This window comes from Ascaphus truei, chromosome 2, assembly GCF_040206685.1.
Source record: "Ascaphus truei isolate aAscTru1 chromosome 2, aAscTru1.hap1, whole genome shotgun sequence".
NCBI lineage: Eukaryota > Metazoa > Chordata > Amphibia > Anura > Ascaphidae > Ascaphus > Ascaphus truei.
Genome location: NC_134484.1, coordinates 372,887,360 through 372,907,774, shown reverse-complemented (window position 1 = coordinate 372,907,774; position 20,415 = coordinate 372,887,360). Strand labels below are relative to the sequence as shown.

General features: G+C 39.0%; 1 protein-coding gene across 3 annotated transcripts in view; it reads right to left on the bottom strand.

The window, feature by feature from the left end:
* ANO10 (anoctamin 10) overlaps nt 1–20,415 on the bottom strand; it is a 220,766-nt gene that overhangs the window by 174,631 nt on the left and 25,720 nt on the right. For all 3 annotated transcript variants that reach the window (XM_075587055.1, XM_075587054.1, XM_075587056.1), the window contains 7 exons: nt 18,512–18,631; nt 14,312–14,881; nt 12,132–12,187; nt 11,109–11,183; nt 4,146–4,322; nt 2,475–2,666; nt 301–429 (listed from right to left, as the gene is read on the bottom strand). In XM_075587055.1, the coding sequence (XP_075443170.1) occupies nt 301–429; nt 2,475–2,666; nt 4,146–4,322; nt 11,109–11,183; nt 12,132–12,187; nt 14,312–14,881; nt 18,512–18,631 (1,319 nt within the window). The remainder of the gene's footprint in view (nt 1–300; nt 430–2,474; nt 2,667–4,145; nt 4,323–11,108; nt 11,184–12,131; nt 12,188–14,311; nt 14,882–18,511; nt 18,632–20,415) is intronic.

The window sequence follows — 20,415 nt, the reverse complement described above, 5'->3', positions numbered from 1 at the left end:
CATCCAACTGAATTGCACTGTATTTATCACAGGAAGTGTAAGGTCACTGCGGATTGACTAGGACTAGTCATTCCCTTCCACAGATCACTAAACATACCATCAGTTCTAGACATTCTGGAGAATTACAAGGTATCCCATGTTGATCCCGGACAATGATGGATGCACCGCATTGCAATGTGTTGCGGTTCTTTCCACAATAGGGTGTTTTTTAATTGGACTATCAAAGCTCACACAGTAATACATAAACATGGAACAGATCTATGCATCTTTAGACATCTTAAGGATAAAGAAAGAGTGTACCTCTATTGCCGCCACAATCAAAATTAGGTCCATTTTAGAGTCATCGAAAAGTGCATTGACTTGTGTAGACATCCCAAGCAGAGCACAGTTTGTAACCACTGCTATGATTCCCATGGTTTCAAAGGCCAACTAGAAGAGAAAAAAAAACCCAGCTAAGGATTAACTCAAAGTTAACTAAAAGATCCTTATAATTTGTAGATATATATTTAAACCATCCCCTGCAAAATACATTTATATGATGTAACATTACTCATTGTTCTCTATGCAGAACCTTTTATCAACTGCCAAGCATAGAGGATTGCTGCGTTATAACCTGTATGGCAAAACTGCCAAGCTTATACTCCATGTTGCCTATCATGTAAGCAATGGTATCTACAATTATATCAAGTGGTCACGTTGGTGAATTTTGTAGTAAAGGACTGAAATTGTGACAATTGCAGCAGTGGTGAGTAGCAGAACTTTGTCTCAGAATTGTACATCTGGTGTGTACATTCTAAAAGTTGCTGTGCTCAGTTGTGTTGAGACCAAGATATCACATTCAGTGAACTGTATTGGGCAAACGCCTATGATATTCTGTATGCAGAGTAGCAATAAATCGGTTTCAGTTATCTATACCTCCTGCCTAGTGTGTAATACTTCTGGGAGAAGAGGAGTACGTTCTTCGGTGGGAGATTGCCTCCATACATCTGGAGCCTGCAGTAGATGGAGGCGCTGTGTATCCAGAGATAAACAACGGTAATGTACCCCAGAAGCCTGGCCAGACGTCCCCATCAACATCAGCGGACCACTCAGCATCCTGTGAGCCAACAGGTAGCGTGCGGCGCATACACCTGGTAACAGGGGAGTCTCCCATAGGGTGGGGGAAACACACGCACATAGTGTGTGTGTGTGTGTGTGTGTGTGTGTGTGTGCGTGTACACACACACACATGCAATGGGTTCAGAGCATGTATGTAAAGCAAAAATGTACTTAAAGTGAAGCACTACCTTTTTTCCCACTTATCGATGCATGTACTGTACTGCAATCGTCATATAGGTGCATAACTGATGTAAATAACGCATTAGTCTCCCCGCTTGCGCACAGCTTCGGTACAGGTAGGGAGCTGGCATTGCTGTTCAGAACGTGCTGACAGGCGCATGCGTGAGCTGCCGTTTGCCTATTGGGCGATATGTCCTTATTCGCGAGTGTACTTAAAGTGAGTGTCCTTAAACCGGGGTGTGCCTGTATATATACACTAACATACATACATACACACATCCCCAGCATGTTTCTATTTGAGGGCGCAACATAATGGACTTCTTTTGCTTTGCTCATGAGTTTTGTATATTGGCATATAAATAATTCACAGAGAAGATATTGCCCTTAAATTATTACTCATGCTATTATAATAATTCTATTATACTCATGCTGTTATAGCATTCTTATGGCTATTTTTTCTAGGCCTAAAGTATATTCTTTATACCTGAAAATAAATGGACATATTTATCACAAATATACTAAGGAGACAGGAGATTTGCCACCTACTGTACAAACAGTCCATTCTACCAGTGTGGTAATAAGCATAGCCATGTACAGTATTGCCTAATTATTTAATCTGCAAGATTTTGCCTAGTCCAGTTGGTAGAGTTGTGTAATTCCCACCTGAAATTACTAGCTTGTCATAAACCAGCTGTAAATGAATGATGAATAACAGTCGGTCGACATTGAGGCTTTCTGAAGTTACAGTGTATGCAATGAGCAAAACAGCATACAATACAGATTTCTTTTGAAAGCTTGTTTTAAGAATGTGTGTCCTACCCACACCACTTTTAATTTTGATTTCATGATCAATGATGGTTGGGTATAAAACACAAGATGGATCAGTTTTCCTTTTTTGCCTTGTCCATAGAGTCAGAGTTCAAAAAACACATTGACTTTCTTCAACCAAATAGCTGTTGGTGTAGATACCCATTAGAAATTTGGCCACAGCTATTGCAATGGTTCTACTGATACCCATTGTTGCGGAGACCACTTGACGTGACAAAGAGGTAGTCTTGACACCAGTTTTCGAAAACAATGGTGTGGATGCCATTACACTTATTTATGGTGCAGTATTTGAACTAAAAGTATTAAAACAGCTGCAATGCCATCGATATTCAGTCTGTAACTCCTTTATATAAAATAAAGCCAATTACCTGCCATACTCCAATACTGGCTGAAGGTTCCGAAAATGGACGTTTGAAGACACAGCACATTTTTAATGCATCCGAGTACAGCTCTGTGATATTGTTAAGTACTGCAAATATAGCTGCCAGAGGGTAGACACAAGAGAACAGACTCACATAGCCAAACTGTAAGAACAACTCCAGGTAATCGTCAAATGTACCCTAAAAAATATATATATATAAAAATCATGTTATTTTAGACAAAGTTCTAAATGCCTCCGAGAGCTTCCATATACTGTACACAAAGCAACATTCCAGTAGAGATGTGCAAATTATTCCCTGACATTCTACTTCGGTACGAGAGACAGAGAGACACCTATTTACTGGAGTCTCAAGTGCCACATGTGGAGGGACATCTGTTCACAAAAAAGTAGCACACCTGAGATAGGGATATATGCTAATAGGATATGCAAAGTATATTTAATGACTCCTATTGACATATATAGCAGATATCTCAGTTGTGCTCCTTTATGTGCACAGGTGTCTCTCCACATGTTGTTTGAGGTGCGTTTGAGGGGATATATACAGCACTTGGGACTCCAGTAAATTAGCATTGTTTCTCTCTCTCTCTCGTTCATATCGAATGTCAGGTTGAGTTAAAGTGTGCGTGCTAAATCAAATTTCAGGTCGAATAAAATGTATTTTAGAAACGCCAGAATAATGTTTTTTTAATCATTGCCATAATTACGTCATCGTGAGTTTGTATTTTTGTTTACATATAAACCAATGGTTCCTCTTCCGTCCTATTCATACATACACCTGTGCTGCTAAACATGGTGGCCCAATTGCACAAACTTGCCAGCTATCTGGTTCTCATGCAGCCATACATATAGTACACAACCATAATTTACATGCTACCTCTGCCAACTCTTCCATGGACAAGAACATAATAACTAAGGTTTAATAAGTCAGTATTAGCAACAACAACAAAAACACACCTATGGGGCCATATTTACCGTCTCTACATATTTACAGCTTCTCCATAAGAAACATGCCAAAGTTGGAAGTCCCCTAATGGTCCACTCAAAGTGAATAGTGACTATGGGAAGCACTGCTTAGTAAATATGGCTCAAGGTATATTCTGACACCAGGAGGTGTCTTGCAGAATAGCAGAATTTAGTTTTAGAATTGGTGGATCTAAGGATTATTTCATGTAAAAATTAAAAAAATTTCTGTGCTTGCGTTTTCATGCATTCTCCCCTTTCCTCCCCCAAGGCTTTACTCCCTCCATAAAAAAAAAAAAGTTATATTAACATCACAAACCTCTATCAATGGCTGCATGTCCTGAATAGCGTATGCGACATGGTGTGTAGCAAGCAACATTCAATTCAGTAACAATTAACAGAGCCATTATATATAAAAGATTAACATATGCGAAAATGAGCATGTACCATACTTCTGCTTGGGGTCACCACTTTGTCAGAAAAAGTCATTGGGTTGATTTATCAAGGTAAACGTGGTGCAATTTTGAAGCAAAATAACTGCATCAGATATAGAGTACTAATAATAAAAAAAAGCAATATCAATTTGCCTCAAACGCATCTGGAGCAGCTGTTCTGCCCCAGAATTGCCCCACACTTTGTGTTTCTACAGAGGTTTCTGCAATCTCCAGATTGAACCTGATCACGCAACAGCACTTACCGGGTATGCACCCATCTCTTTCTCCAGGTGAATTTGCTCCACCAAGTCGGTGCTCTCTTTCAATAATTTCACATTCTTCTTCACTTTCTTATTGTATCTCTTTTGCAGCCAGTAAGGGAGCAAGGCTTCCACAAACTGGTTAAGGATCTGAGAAGTGATGAGCAGAGTGGCCAAACTCTAAAAAAAAAGACAGAAAGAAGGAAACGATGGAAAGAGAGAAGGAAAGAAATACAAACAAATAAAAATGTGCATAGACTACTCAGTTTGCTGACAAACTGGCCTGGCCAGTATGTATACCATAAGTAATAGGGAGGTGGGAGTGCTATATTTCTTACTAGGCCACCCATGTTACAGCAAATAAATGAAGAAAATGTATGCCCAAGTGTATAATGCACGTTGTTTATTGTAATCATTACTATAACAAAGTAAACAGAAAATTATATAAAAAATCTCTCCCTCCCCCCACCCCTCCCCTTTATCAGCCAAAATAACTGTGTTCAGTTCTGTACATGTAGAAATTTGATAACATATAAAGTGGAGGAACTGAAAGCCAAGAAACTAAAAATGACCATAAAATGCAGCGCACACAAGGTTTCCAGAGGCAGGGGAATTTCTCCTCATCCACTCTAAATTGCATGTTAAAACTGCACATGCCATCTACACACTTCATATGTGCTCCAAGGTTTCTATCAACAGTTTTTGATGGACAGACCGAACAAATGTGGGGCCAAAGACAGATGCATATTTCCCACTTTAGAGCAGTGAAAGGATGTACTAATATAAATGTAACATGGATACTAGAAAGTGCATTTTCCAAAAACTTTCATACAGAAATAGCCATTGTTATTGCAACCGATGGCGTGTTTCAACGGGACATACACAATGCACCACAGAGAGAAGCTGCAATCTTTTATTGAATCATCAGTGTGAGAAAGAGGCAGGGCTATCGTGCTAGTTATCCCATGAGAGCACACCACGGGTTGCTATAACGTTGGCTACATCTGTATATTGCGTTGCTTTCACTGCAACACTATACAATACATATTATTTATATTAACATGTTTAGAATACGGTAATACTAATGAGTATACTATTAAGCAGAGATATAAGTATGTCAAAACATCTATCAGTTTGTCAGTGTATCTACAATATCTTACCTTTCTTAATATATATATATATATATATATATATATATATATATGTAGAGGTATCAGTACCGTGTTAGCCGAGCTTCAATAATCAAAAAAATAAATAGATGATACCGTTCTGTGGCTAACGAAATGCTTTTATTTGTGCGAGCTTTTGAGATACACTGATCTCTTCTTCCGGCGATGTTACAATGAATGAAGCAAAAGGTAAACTTAAAAACAGTGTCTCTTGGAATGTTATCTGTGCTGTTCCTTCCCCTGGTGTGGATGTGTTTTATGGCTAGAGGTGTCAAAAGGTTACTGTGAAAGCAAGTTAAGAAAGAGTGTGTATGTGTATCAGTGTGAATAAAAATGAATGGAGAGACCACAGTATATACAGTGCTTTACACAAGGTGTGTGTGGAGTGGGACTGGATATAAATGGTGTGGGTGGGTGTGGAAATGTGAGAGTTAGTAGCACAACTAAAAGTGTGTGTGGATACTTAGTGGTCCCTATTGGTGTATAGGGATGGAAAAACAAGGAGTATTAGTATGTGTGAGAGACAGCTGTGTGTGCAAACATATAGCACAGTATGTACAGACATGGCCTTTAGCGCTTATGGGACGAGCGTTCACTACTGTCAGTAATGACTCATAAAATTTCGATCTCTGTTTAGGCCACTGCTAAGTGTCCCGAACAGTTGCATAAATTTGTATTCATGCAACCGTCTCTCTTTCGGGGTTTTAAGATTACCTTTGAGTATGGCAACCCTCAGATCGTTCATCTGATGGCCAGAGGCAGAGAAATGTTCGCCAACAGGACTGTCTCTTGTACCGCGTGTGATGCTGTGGCGATGCAGGTTCATTCTCTTGTTTAGCCCCTGCCCTGTCTCACCTATGTAGTAGCAGCCCCCTGGGCATTTCATGCACATGATGAGGTACACGACATTGCTGGAAGAACAGGTGAACCTTCCTCTGATTTTGTATTCCCGATTCCTGTGTGGTATTTGTATTGTGTCCGCTGTGTAGAGCATTGCGCAGGTTTTGCATCTTGGGTCCTGGCATGGTTTTGTCCCGCATTCAGTTGTACTGCTGAATACTTTACTCCTCACCATAATATTCTTGAGATTATGGGCTTGTCTGTATGATAATAAGGGTGCTTCAGGGAAGACCTGTTGCAGTCTTGTATCTTCCTGGAGGATGGGTTGTAGTTTCCTGGCGATCTTGCGTAGGGCTCCTAGGTGTGGGTTATATGTGACCACCAAAGGTACCCTGTCGCTTGTCTCCTTCTGTTTGTATTCAAGGAGATCACTTCTTGGTATTCTGGTGGCTTTGTGAATTTGCTGGTCTACAATTCTGTGATTATATCCACGGTTTATAAAGTCTGATCGCAAGGCTTTAATCCGCTGGTCTCTGTCTGCTGTGTCGGAGCATATCCGGTTGTATCGTATGGCTTGACTGTAGATGGTTGCATGTTTTGTGTGTGTCGGGTGGAAGCTGTTGTCCCTCAAATAGCTGGCTCTGTCTGTAGGTTTGCGGTATACAGAGGTCTGTAGTTGGTTGTTCTTTATAGATGAACGATCTGAGGGTTGCCATACTCAAAGGTAATCTTAAAACCCCGAAAGAGAGACGGTTGCATGAATACAAATTTATGCAACTGTTCGGGACACTTAGCAGTGGCCTAAACAGAGATCGAAATTTTATGAGTCATTACTGACAGTAGTGAACGCTCGTCCCATAAGCGCTAAAGGCCATGTCTGTACATACTGTGCTATATGTTTGCACACACAGCTGTCTCTCACACATACTAATACTCCTTGTTTTTCCATCCCTATACACCAATAGGGACCACTAAGTATCCACACACACTTTTAGTTGTGCTACTAACTCTCACATTTCCACACCCACCCACACCATTTATATCCAGTCCCACTCCACACACACCTTGTGTAAAGCACTGTATATACTGTGGTCTCTCCATTCATTTTTATTCACACTGATACACATACACACTCTTTCTTAACTTGCTTTCACAGTAACCTTTTGACACCTCTAGCCATAAAACACATCCACACCAGGGGAAGGAACAGCACAGATAACATTCCAAGAGACACTGTTTTTAAGTTTACCTTTTGCTTCATTCATTGTAACATCGCCGGAAGAAGAGATCAGTGTATCTCGAAAGCTCGCACAAATAAAAGCATTTCGTTAGCCACAGAACGGTATCATCTATTTATTTTTTTGATTTTATATATATATATATATATATATATATATATATATATATATATATATATATATATATATATATATATATATATATATATATATATATATATATATATATAGCGGTCATGTAAAATGGCTACAGTCATCTCTCCTGCTGACAGTAAGGCCTGGTAAGTTGTGGGCATGCCAGCAGTAATTATGGAGGTTTGCCCTCACACCCTGGTGAGGTGCCCTATGTATGGATGGGAGTGGTCACAGGCTCTGACTCCATGGTTAGTGATGTCAGAGGTGTGTCAGCCTCCAGAGTATACATAAGGCACAGCACTGATCAAAAGTTAGTTGTTGCTGAGTTGTTAGAGTGAGTTCCTGTTGCTGTGCTGCCTCTGTCAGTAAGAGGCACATGGAGGTCTGCAACATTGTTGCGGTAGTCTGATGCAGAGCTGTGAGTCTGGCAGCACAAAGCAGACAGAGAAAAGCTGTTGGTGGCTGATGTAAGAACTATGAGACAAGGAGCAAGTCTAAGTGCAGGCTTGGGAGGAGACAGCTTATAAGACTGTGACCAGGGACCTGGCACAGGGATATCTCCCTGAAGGGGAGATAGGAAACCCACCAATTAAGACAAGGACATACCTTTCAAAGGGAAGCACTAATGATTATGTGTGGCTAAAGAGACTACTGCGAGGGGCAGCTAGCCCACCTCAAGCAATAAAGATGCTCTTGATTACCAACCCTCTCGTGTGCATGTGTGGAGTAATTGCACAGAGAGGAGCACCACAGAGGAGTTCCTCACCAGGACCATCCCCATGCGGACGCAGGGACCCTGATGAGGTGGAGGCGCTGCACTGGATCTAGGTAGGACTCAGCCCACTACCTCAGCTGCCTGTCTGGACGGGTCCTCCCCATACACCATCATGCGGGAGACTCAGGAGTCCTGTAGCCAACAGGTGCACCACCAGACACTACTACACTGTAATGGGGACTGGTTAGACCACAGGGGCCAATGTGAGATTGGGTGGGTCAGACCGGTTCAGAAAATCCGTTACAACTGTATATATATATATTACTGTATGTGTGCGTACAAACACACACACACACACGCACTGTAAGGGAGAGTAATAAAGCTCTTCTATAGCCATTCATATTGAATTTCTAGGACAGTAACATTGTATCCATGGCAATGTATGCTGAAGGAAGTGCATTGCAATGATTACAGAAATCATGCGATGAGCACGGCTTTCAGTGACTGCTAAGGTTTCAGATGGATGGTGTCAATCCTGTGTGAGGAGCTCCCTCTAGCGTAAGGACGTCAAGGTTTAACATTTGATAGTGATTATTAATCTCAGAGAGACCATACACACAATGCTAAGGTAATGAATGTCTATCAATTTCTAATTGCAACTCAAATTAACCACCTCCTTTCCTATCCCTAGCCAGGATTTTAGATGAAATTCATTATTATGGACTAATGCACCAGATCCGAAATATTAATTGTGAGATACAATACCGAGTCCGGTTTTTAAAAGTCTCGTTTATAACAGAGTGGCTAAATCACGAGATCAGCCGACTTGAATGGGACTTTTTGTTCGATCGTGGTGCAATCAGCTACTTTGGGATTATTGAAGAAGCCCCCAGTAGTTTATTTTTTACTAGATCCCTTTCTTATTATTCATGTCACTTCACACGCAATACTAGTGCAAGTTCACTGTATTCAGAACAAAGGGACCTCTTTCGTTTTTCATCATATTTTACATATTTCTTGCTCAATCCCCATGAAAATGTGCACAATTGTAGGTCTGTTATGTAAATTAACACTATATATATATTATACACACACACACACACACACACACACACACACACAGCATATATATAGCACAATGTAAACAAATCAACTGATCTCAACTATATTGACGTCACTGTATTGTCAACAAGTAGCAGATACACTGCGGTAGGTTCATGTTCATTAAACAGGAAATAGGTTTTTTTTCGTAGCTCCTAAATGTGTTAAACTGCTGTAATCTAATCTGAAACACCAAGATTACTATAAAGTTTGAGTTAAGTGTGTTCAAAATGCCCTCCTTCTGATGAAACACGTGCCCGAAGACGGGAACGCCACGGTCTGATTGCTTAATTGCCAACGCGATGATCCAGCTGATCTAAACCCTGAACGACACGTTAACGTTTTTTCCACCCTAGCGACTATCCTTTATCAGGAAGGAAACTGTTTATGTAAGGGTTTTGCACCATACTGTAATTCTTGCTGTCCCGATCACTTTATACAAGTGTTTATCTTCTTCTCTAAGCCCCATTTTGTAAATATGCACTTGAGGTAATTACGTTACCAGGTCTGGCAAGTATAAAATTATAGATAGTTCATGCAAAGGTTTATTTATTATAGATAATTATTTATTTAATTTATTTATTTTTAAACCCCCATAGAAACATAATTAACCCGATCATAGTCAAAAAAAAAAATAATAATAATAATAAATAAAATAAAAAGAATCTGTGTCCCATTGCTGATAGTTAGTGTCCTACACAGTACACATAAAAAGAACCAAGCTCGCTGCTGTCCCCATTTAGTGGAGTTCAGGTTCAGCCTGCTACAAGCAGTAACACTGCATGCATCAGCGGAAAAGGAAGCAGAGTGAGATGGAAACCTCCTCAGCTAAAAGCATAACAGGGCTGCTTTTTATTTTCTTATAAGGCTTTGACTGCTGGGCTAAGAACACTAAACAGTTTAGATGATGTCAATCACAGTATAATGTGATTGTGTATGAGGACTTTCCTCTGTCGGCTTTAGTTACAGATGTATCCCACAGCTTAGTGGTATCAGCATGGAATGTACAAGCAAGTTCAAATGTCTTTCTCTAGTGACTACTGACTAAATCTCAAAGCCTACAATATGGTGACGAAGGAGCATACACATATACTGTACTTCATGATGCCACTGGTGCACAGCAGTCTGGCGATACACCGGATACTGTAGAAAACTTGAGCCAGCATAAATAGCTGTTTATTCAAAGATTGCCATTTTGGTCCCTCACATGGACCTTGAACAGACCCCCATTTACAATGTCCATAAGAGTCTGACACTCAGAACCTTCTGGTACCACAGTGGAACTGAACAACACCATAAAAACTCAACAGAAACACAAGACCTTCAACAAACTTCCATTTTTATTTCAAAGCATGAACATTTAATAATGTCTTCAAATATTAAAAATCGGTGATGACTGTGTGGAAGGCCTTATTTTTCTATTCAAAGCTTCTAACACTTATCGCCGGATTGGATAGTGGAGAAAACCGGTGCATCATTGGTTCAAACCAGTACCTTGCCAGTCCAGGTTGGAATAACATTTACTATTTCGATTATAGTTTAAACCCTGGTTTTAGTATGCATACATACTCACACATACCCTCAAAGCGCGACTGCACACATACATACAGTCACACACAAGGTAAACACAATGTGCACACATACACTTATTATGAGGCTGTGCCATTTACAAGTCATTGGCAACAGTTTGTAGAGGGCTAGTGATGCCAGTGCAAATTCAACGAACTCTAAAGTAAATAAGAAGTAAATGTTTGAATAAAGGACTCACCTGGCGTAACAGTTTCAAGTCACGCATTACAAACGCTATGTAAAACAGAGATGCAAAGCAATTTAAAAAGTTGAACTGCAAAAAATAAGAAAAGAATTAATGAATACAATGAATTGATACAATTGTGTGTGTATAAATATGATTATATTATAGATAGTCTGTGTGTCTCATATATATATTATATATATATATATATATATATATATATATATATATATATACACACACACATAATATATACACACATTATATATATATATATATATATATATATATATATATATATATATATATATATATATATATACATATACATATATATATATACACACACACACACACACACACACACTACACAAGAAACACTATACAGTATGTGACAATGAGAAGAGTACAAAATTCCTAGCATGTGTCCGAACCAAATAGTGTGCTTGGTACAGGACCCTATTCTGCGTCCCAGCAGACCCAATATATGCATAATTCAAAACTGCTCCTCTTACTCTTAGAATATTGTACATTTTGGATCAGGGAAACCCTCCTACAAGTCTAAATGTACATCAACTCGTTGTTATCCAACCTTTAGTTTGGTCATTTCAACCCTAAATAAAAAGGGTTTTTTTAAAAATAAATAAGATATGTATATAATGGTTGATCATTTGCTACCTCGGCAGCATCCAAACAGCAGCAGAGAAAACACTACTGTGAAGTATCTTCGAAAAGGGGTTTAAAATGGCAGTGTGAGCGAGACTGGATCTGCCAAGCAGACGTTGAAAGGCCCTGTGCGGGGTTTGGGTCACATTTGCTCCAATGAGAACTAGCTTTGGGAGACTGAAGATACACCATCAATATACCATTATACTGAACAGCATGTTCTTTTTTTTTTTTGTGCAGAAGGGTAAACTACTCTCACCCAAACATGAAATGATCAGAAAATGTAACATGAATGGAACCATTTGCATTTCCTTCCCATAAATTCTCCCCTCATTGAAAATGCATGTCCTGTAAAATGAAACGGCGACTCACCACCAACACCTTCAAAATCAGGTGGTTCTGATATGAGGACTCAAGCCTATGATTTTCTGAAAAACAAAGGCATACATGTATTTGTAAAAACACAAGGAATCCAGGAATGGTAGATGTGTATACAACAAGCACCTACTCTCCCCACCTTTAAATCAAACCTAAAAACACACCATTTAAACAAGGCATGGCAATTGCCTGCACTCATGGCTACTGACCCACAACAGTTGCACTTACCAACCAATTCATCTGCGGTCTCTGTAAGGGGCACATGCATCAAGTGCCGGTACAGGTTATTGCACCCGTTCCGACATTAAGTCCGATTGACTTAAATGGGAGTTGACGCCGGGACGGGTGTGATAACCTGCACGGGTACTTGATGCATGTGCCCCAAAGTCTCTTGATATACAATGTATGATGCAAGCTCTCCGGGGTAGAGATTACCTTTCTTACTGTCTGATGTTGTTTGTTATACTTATAATTTCCTGTATGGTCTCTTTTGTAGCAAGGGAGAAGGAGCGGCTCAGTGAGTAAAGACACTGAGTGGCACCAAGTGCCAGGGAAGCAAGGGAACCTGGTTCAATTCCCGGTGTCGGCTCCTTGTGACTCTATCTCTCTGTGCCTCAGGCACCAAAATATAGATTGTAAGCTCCATGAGGCAGGGACTGTGCCTGCAATATGTCTCTGTAAAGCGCTACATAAAACTAGCAGCGCTATACAAGAGCATGCTATTAATAATTATTATTAACAAATAAACATACATACAGGCCACAGTGGTTCTATCTGTTATTGCTATTTCAATTAATTATTACAGCTGCAATTAGTATTACTACACTAATAAATGTTATTATAGTAGCAAGTGAGCTTTCACTGACCTTTCCTGACCAAAAATGCTCATTTTTGACAAATTAGCTTCTTTGTTAGCATTATTAGCACCATTCTAAGGAGCTATTATAATATACATGACCCAAATACTTGTCAGTAGAAAATTATCTACACTGACAATGTCCTCCCCAACTCCTAGTGAGACTCCTATAAATCACTGGCTTTTACATTTACCGAAATGGCTGTTAATAAGCGACATTAGCGGGTTAAAATGTCCATTCTGTACATGTCAATTTATTGGCATAATCCTTGCTTATGTTCATTGATAAGTAGACTGTATGGTCTAGTATTTATGATGCGGCGGGCAAACCCCTCCCCTTAATAGTGTTTTGGCAAATACTCATAAGTGATAATCACCAACCTCACAGATACAGAGTTAAACAAACGCAAAAATGATATACACACACATACATACATATACACACACACACACACACACACACACACACACACACACAAGAGAAAAGTAGGAGCACCAAGCCCAGTATAATAATATAACACAAAAAATTGTGATAAAGTGGTGAATTACTAATAATTAAGGGCACTAATTGTACCTAATTATAATAAGATGATATAAATGATAGAACATTAAATGAAGAAACAGACTATATACAAACAGTGAAATATGAAAATAAATGCGGATAAACCAGCAACAACAAAAAAATTCAAATACATATATAGATCTATATCTATATATACACACATACAAATACACACACACTAGCTTAAAGTACCCGGCATTGTTCGGGAGTTCTAAGAAACCAAGCCCATCCCTCCCCTCCTCCTCTCGCCGCCCTACCTCCTTCTCTCTCCCCCCATGACTTTCCTTTAATACTGTACCTTATGTTCCCAATCCTTTCCGCCTCTCTCCTTCTCCAGCATTCTTACTTTCTCCTCACGTGTCAACTGACTTCCTCTCTTTCTTTCTTCATCTGCTTTCATGTGTAAACTTTATAGCTATCTGACTCTCATTATGATGTCACATGCCAGATACACATAGCCTACCAGATGCAACACCCAATGGCTGGCTTGCAAATTATAAAAGGAGATGTAGTCCCACATGGAAGCTAACGTTCCTAGCAGCCCCCCCCCCCCCCTTGGAGTATTCGAGAGGATCCAAACCATGACAGTTCGCCTTATTTTGATACATAAAGTAATCCTTGCAAGTTCGGTTGTTCTAGGTCTTATAGTTTAAGAGTGAAAAATTACACACAGACAAACATTCTGAAATAAAGTATAAGGTGCGTGTGTGTGTATCAATGTTTGTGTAATTTTATATATATATTTCTATCTCTTACCCCACGAGGTCAGGAACACAGCTGCATATTTGTATATACGATTCATGACTTCGATCACCACAGCATAGATGATACTGGGCACGAAGAGCATAATACTGCTGAAATCTGACTGATGCTCGCGGTGGTATTCCAAGGCCCAGTTTTCCAAGTCAAAGTAAATCATCATCACGTAAATGGACAAATAAAGGCTAAGGCACACAAATGGCAGGGAGACGAGGTATAATCGCAGTTGCCTCTTGAAACTGGAATAGGTGGGCTCCTCCCTGCCTGTGACTGGGTTGATGCCCAGCACGCCATGGAACCCTGGCCTGGGCTCCTCAAACTGCCTCTTCATTAATAAAGTGCCCCATCTGTACGTCATGGTGGAGCACCAGCGCTTCCAGATCTCCAGGATGACCGTTGACCACACCAGGTTGAACGTGGCAAAAATCACGTACTTGTCGTAGTCCTCCCAGGCGAAAAAGTAGTAGGGGATGCCGATGAGAGCCATTGGGAGTAAGGCCATGGTGAAGTATTCTAGGAACCCGAAATACAAGCCAAGTGTGTCTCCAAAGTAGCGGCGAATTTCATCTGCAAAGTGAGGAAAATAATTACTGAATGCCAGTGTTTGGTGGATTTTAACCCATTTTTCATTTATAGGCTTTATCTCTTCATTGCCGCAGTATCCCGCCCCTCTGGCTGAAAGGGTACACTCTGAGACTATGTATCAATGTGTAGACAAACACCAAAAATATAGTTTCATCATTGTGGGGTTCTCAATTCTGAGTGAATAGACAACTTTAGGCAGATCATTAGGGCAAAAAATATCAATCCAAGATTGAGCTTTATAATATTTTGACAATTTGTTGAAGGATATTGCGTTGGATTTAGGTCCAAAATCACAAATTAGTCTGATGGTAAAATAAGACCGGTCTCTTTTCTCTGACAGTGAATAATGCTGTGCTAATCCCACAATTATTGCTGAAAGCAGCGTTACATTTCTAATCATTAAGTCGCTCTACCTAAGTGCAGAAAGGCTGCGTGTCTTTCACATGTAGATTTAGCGATATTACAGAATATAAAGTTCTTATACCAGAATACAAATCTGCCATGCATTATTTTTTTTTTAAGCTTCCAACACTTTTAGATATGAGTAACAGTTGCATAGACATGAGATAGAAGAGGGAACGATTTTCAGGATTATTATTTTTTTATGCCATTGTGAGATAACACAATCGGATGCAAGATATTGTCATGATGAGCTCACAAACCATTGTCCAGTCATCATGAATTTTCTATATATTTTCTATACTGCTGACGTATTCCTTCAGTTAAGCAGAAGTGCCCATCTTGTCCTTAATGACAACACTGTGGTTATAATAGCAGCTCAGAGGTTGAAGCGCTACCATACTTACTTTTAATTTTTTAACATTTATTTGACAGTTCAAAGTGCTGTTACGTGAGAGACCTGTTTTCACCTTACTGTACAGTAAATGTACATTACTACTGTATGTAGGCCGTGTGCTTTTGAAGCAGTCAATTTAGCACACAGAACCAGGTATTTTCTCGCTGCTATTGTTCTACCAAAAAGCACCACACATATTCACAAGGGAACAGTACATGGAATAATAAGCATTATGCCATGTACTGTATTGTACTGCGTAGAATAGTGGATCAGGAGACAAAAGCATCGACAGCTCAGATTTCATTGCTTGTAAAGTCTATGAGCTGTTTACAGCAATGACTGATCTAATCAAATTGGTTCAAATCAATAATTAATGGCATCTGCACAGTTTTTTTTAATTCAGTACAATGGCATGATTCAGTGCAAAAGCTGTATAGACAAAAACAGAGCAACAGTTACAAATCAGTACCAAGTAGTTAAAAAAAAAAAAAAAAAAAACAATACCAGCTTATATTACATAAAATGTAGTGTACAAAGTTAAAATATCTTCAGCCACCACTAGGTAACATATCATGAACACATCCCGCTACTCATACACATGTAACTTTCTGGCAATGCCTCATACCCTTTGGGGGTAATTCTATAATGTCCAAAGCAGCCCTAACCCAAATGCCTTTTTCGGACATTAGAGAATTACACTCAAAGTCTCACTCTCCAGTATGCCTTACTGTCTCTGTAAGTCTCCAATCACACCTCTCACACGGAACTGCTGCTCTGTGCAGGGACTACTTTCTCACAGTGGTATTTGTTTGTTACCTTCACCCTAGGCTGCCAGTGGGGCCTGCAAAGTTTTGTTTTGCGACGCGTCGCAGGCCTCTCCAGCAAAAACACTGTTCAGAGCTTTATTATTTCCACAACAAGCAATCGAAAAAGAAATACAGGCAATAGGGAAACTGACAAAAAATATCAATAATCGGTTACAATTATTACTTACAGACAGATAAAATCAAACAGAAGAGCAATGCTAAAATGCCAACTTGTATTCGCACGTTTCAAACTGGTCTACGATGCTAAATTAGGCAGCGAGTTAAATATATTATCAAGAGATGGGACTCATTTTGATCTTAATTCACTGACAGCTTTTTAATTTGCATACAACCCATTGCAATCTAATGAATTTCACAATGAGATATTCATTGGAGATGTAATACCCATATATAAATATCACAGGACAAGAGGATTTGTTTTATTTTACATTTAATGCATTTATCTCCATTCTATATATTGTCTCTGTATTACATCTTGTATAATTTATCTATAAACTGCTGTGCATAGTACATGGTTGATGCTACATAAATAAACTTAAGATACTAAAGATACTAAAGATACCTACCTTACAATTACCAAACTGGATAGTTATGAGATATGGTGCTATAAAACTATAAACAAACACAAACAGAGCCCAGTGCTACATCCAAAGGCACAAATACACTGTGTATTTGTGCCTTTGGATGTAGTACTGGGCTCTGTTTGTGTTTGTTTATAGTATATATTGCCATGCCTAGTAGCACCCTGTTTTGACATTTATACACATATATATATTTATACATATATATATATATATATATTTATACATATATATATATATATATGACTAAGAAAAAGAAAAAGTAGGGTCAAAGAGGTGCACTCAAACACTGAATAATGAAAAATAGAAAAAAAAGGGGGACTTTATTAGCAAAAAGTATAAAAACCACATAAAACAGACCCACACAGATCGTCTGACAAATCGCTATGTGACACAGTGTAGAAACACCAAAGAGGTACAATAGGTCTGGTAAGAACCAAAACAAGATAACAATATATTATTGCAAATATACCATAACAGAACCAGGGGAAAAAATAATTTTTTCCCTAGTAGTGTAACTAAGATCGGCCGATCCAATGCAATAGATAATGATTAATATGAATGGTAAGTAAATCCAGACCACAGAAAAAATATATAATGAATATACATAAACCTCTTAATAATGGTGAAAGATGGTAAGACACATAGCAAATGCATAAAGATTAGACCCTATAATGTGCTGCAAGTCAGCTCTGTAAACTGATGCCCGGACTAAGCTGCACATATGGAGTAAGCAGCAGGAGAGAAAAATCCAAAAATTGCACTAATAGCACTAATGTCAAATCCCCAGAGATGCAAAGCTCAAAGGTAATGAGCAAAAGTTCTATGAGAATAGCCCAAGGACATAGAGCACCTCAGATAGGTAGTGTACAGGGCACTGAGGGAGTCCTGTGATAAGTCCCAGCATCTCACAGTAAGGCAGCAAGAAAGTCCTGTAATACAGACCAAAGTCTCCCGGAAGAAGCCTTTTTGGCGAAACGGCCGTAGGAGCAGAGCTGTGACAGTACCCCCACCACCCTGTGACCCGTGTGCAACATCAGACTGCCTGAGATCCTCCTCTGTGATGTCGCTGATGCCATAACATGAGACTATATATATATAGTGGTAACTTTTGGGGCTTAAATGAGCTTACTGGGTATTTGTGTGTTTTGCTATAAAACTATCCAGATTAATCTATTAATCTTTTAGTGATCCATTGTCTAAAGAGTTACAGTATGTGGAAACTTTTTTTTTTTTTTAAACAAATACAATATATAGACTTGTTAAACGAATAAAAAGAAAGCTTACAGTAAAAAGCCAAAATATTTCACACTGTATATGGTGATTGCATGGGGTTTCATTAACTAGTAGAGGTTACAGGGTTGACTAGAAAATAGGAACAGACTTGGGTCAGGTTTTGTTTACGTACCTATCGGCTGAAAGGCAACCTTGATTTGGCAGTACCATTCATGACCAAGTCTTTTTAAGTCTTCTGTATCATGAAGTGGAAAAATCTGAATCATGATGCCATTGGTCTGCAATCGTCGAACTACAAAAAAAAAATACAGAATAAAAGTTAATGTATTAGAATTTGGCGAGTCTTCAGAACTGCTTTTTTCCCTTGATCTAAACATTCAAGCGTGCCATTGCTCCTCAGTGTATCCTGCTCTGGCTCCTTGACGCTTTCCAAAGTTGTAAATGATGCACACAGAAGATTACAGGACTGTGTTGGTCCATGCCGAGTATGTCTCCTATATAACAATCATATGGGAGACCTCAAAATGTTCAGTTCAATTAATTCACGAGCATTCAACTTTCACAATTAGATTTGGATTTCCTTAATTTCCTTTGAAGATGCATCCTCTCTGCAGAGGTGATAAAGACGAATATATAGTCAAGTAAGTAGAAAAAGCTGGTCAGACGTGAGAGTATCCTAAACAGGAAGAAAGCCAGGGATCAGACGATTTAAAGCACCTTTCTAAAAGCCCACAGAGAATAAACATCACATTCTATAATACTATGAATATACTCAAACCATTAGGCCAATTGGAATTAAATTTGAACTTTAGATAAAATTCAATTCAGATAAATTATAAAGGTGTTCGCCAGACTAACTAACTTGGAAAACCTGTAAAAGGCTCAGTTTCCTTAATTGATTACGTCATTAACTAAAGAATCAGAGGAATGGAACAAATACGCTTGGGCTTATGGCAAGTGTTCAAATGGCTAATTTACAGAAGAGACTTTATTCTCGCACATCTTTCAAAAAGTGAATTTCGCTCTTCATATGGACCAAGGGACCATGTTTCTCACAATCTCTAGTCTGTTTTAGTAGATCTCAAGGAAGTATTGGTCTACCTTGAATTAAACTATTATCGGGCCCCTAATAATATACAAAAAGTCTCCTGAAAGCTCACAAATCTCTTGGTAATGTTATTTCTGGCTAAAAATAACAGACAGAGGAGACCCAAATTGCCTTATCATTAAGGCCTATTCAAAAGTTTGATATCAAGTTACTGTAGCTAACACTTAACGATTCCTTCAGCATTGTCTGTTCTCCCACTTGAGATGTCTGTAAATTCCTTCAAACAATGGGAATGTAAATTAATCTTTAGTCTGTGCTTCTAGGCTTATTTAATACATTGACATACCATCAAGAAAGCTCAGCCGTACCAAACAGAAAATGGTTTCATTACCTGTAATTCCTCATAAGCAAAAGGTGATGCACTGCGAGTGCTCATTTGCCCGTCATTACTTAGTCTTGAGTGCTCGTTTGCATGTTATTACCCAGAATCCCTGGCTGCAGTTGAAGCATGTGATTATGGGATATGGCAGGTTTGTGGACCTGTCTGAAATATGTGAATGTGACTGTAAGTGTTCCTTAGCATTACTGTACCTTGGAGAGTTGTGTCACTTGTTTTAGTGACTATAACTTGTTTGTGGTCTTTTCATTAAAACCAAGGGCATCCAGATGAAAAATACCCCTGGATGGGACCAGAGATCATTCTTCTTAGGGCAACTTTCTTATGGTTATGATTTAGTGCGTTACCATTTCTATATATAAGAGTCATGACATCTATTAATGTAAGTTCACTGGTTGCTCCATTTCATTTGAGGAATGTTTATAGTTCTGCACCTACAGCATACCTCTCCCTCCACCCCTCCCCACAAACTAAAGATGTAATTAAAAACACAAAGGCAGAAGATCAGAAATCAATCATTTAAAAAAAATGTCGGTGTATAAATGCTGATGATGTTTACGTTTTTGATATAAACCCTAAACTATTTAGCCGTTCTTCTTTCAACTAACTCCACTCTGCCTTCTACACATTT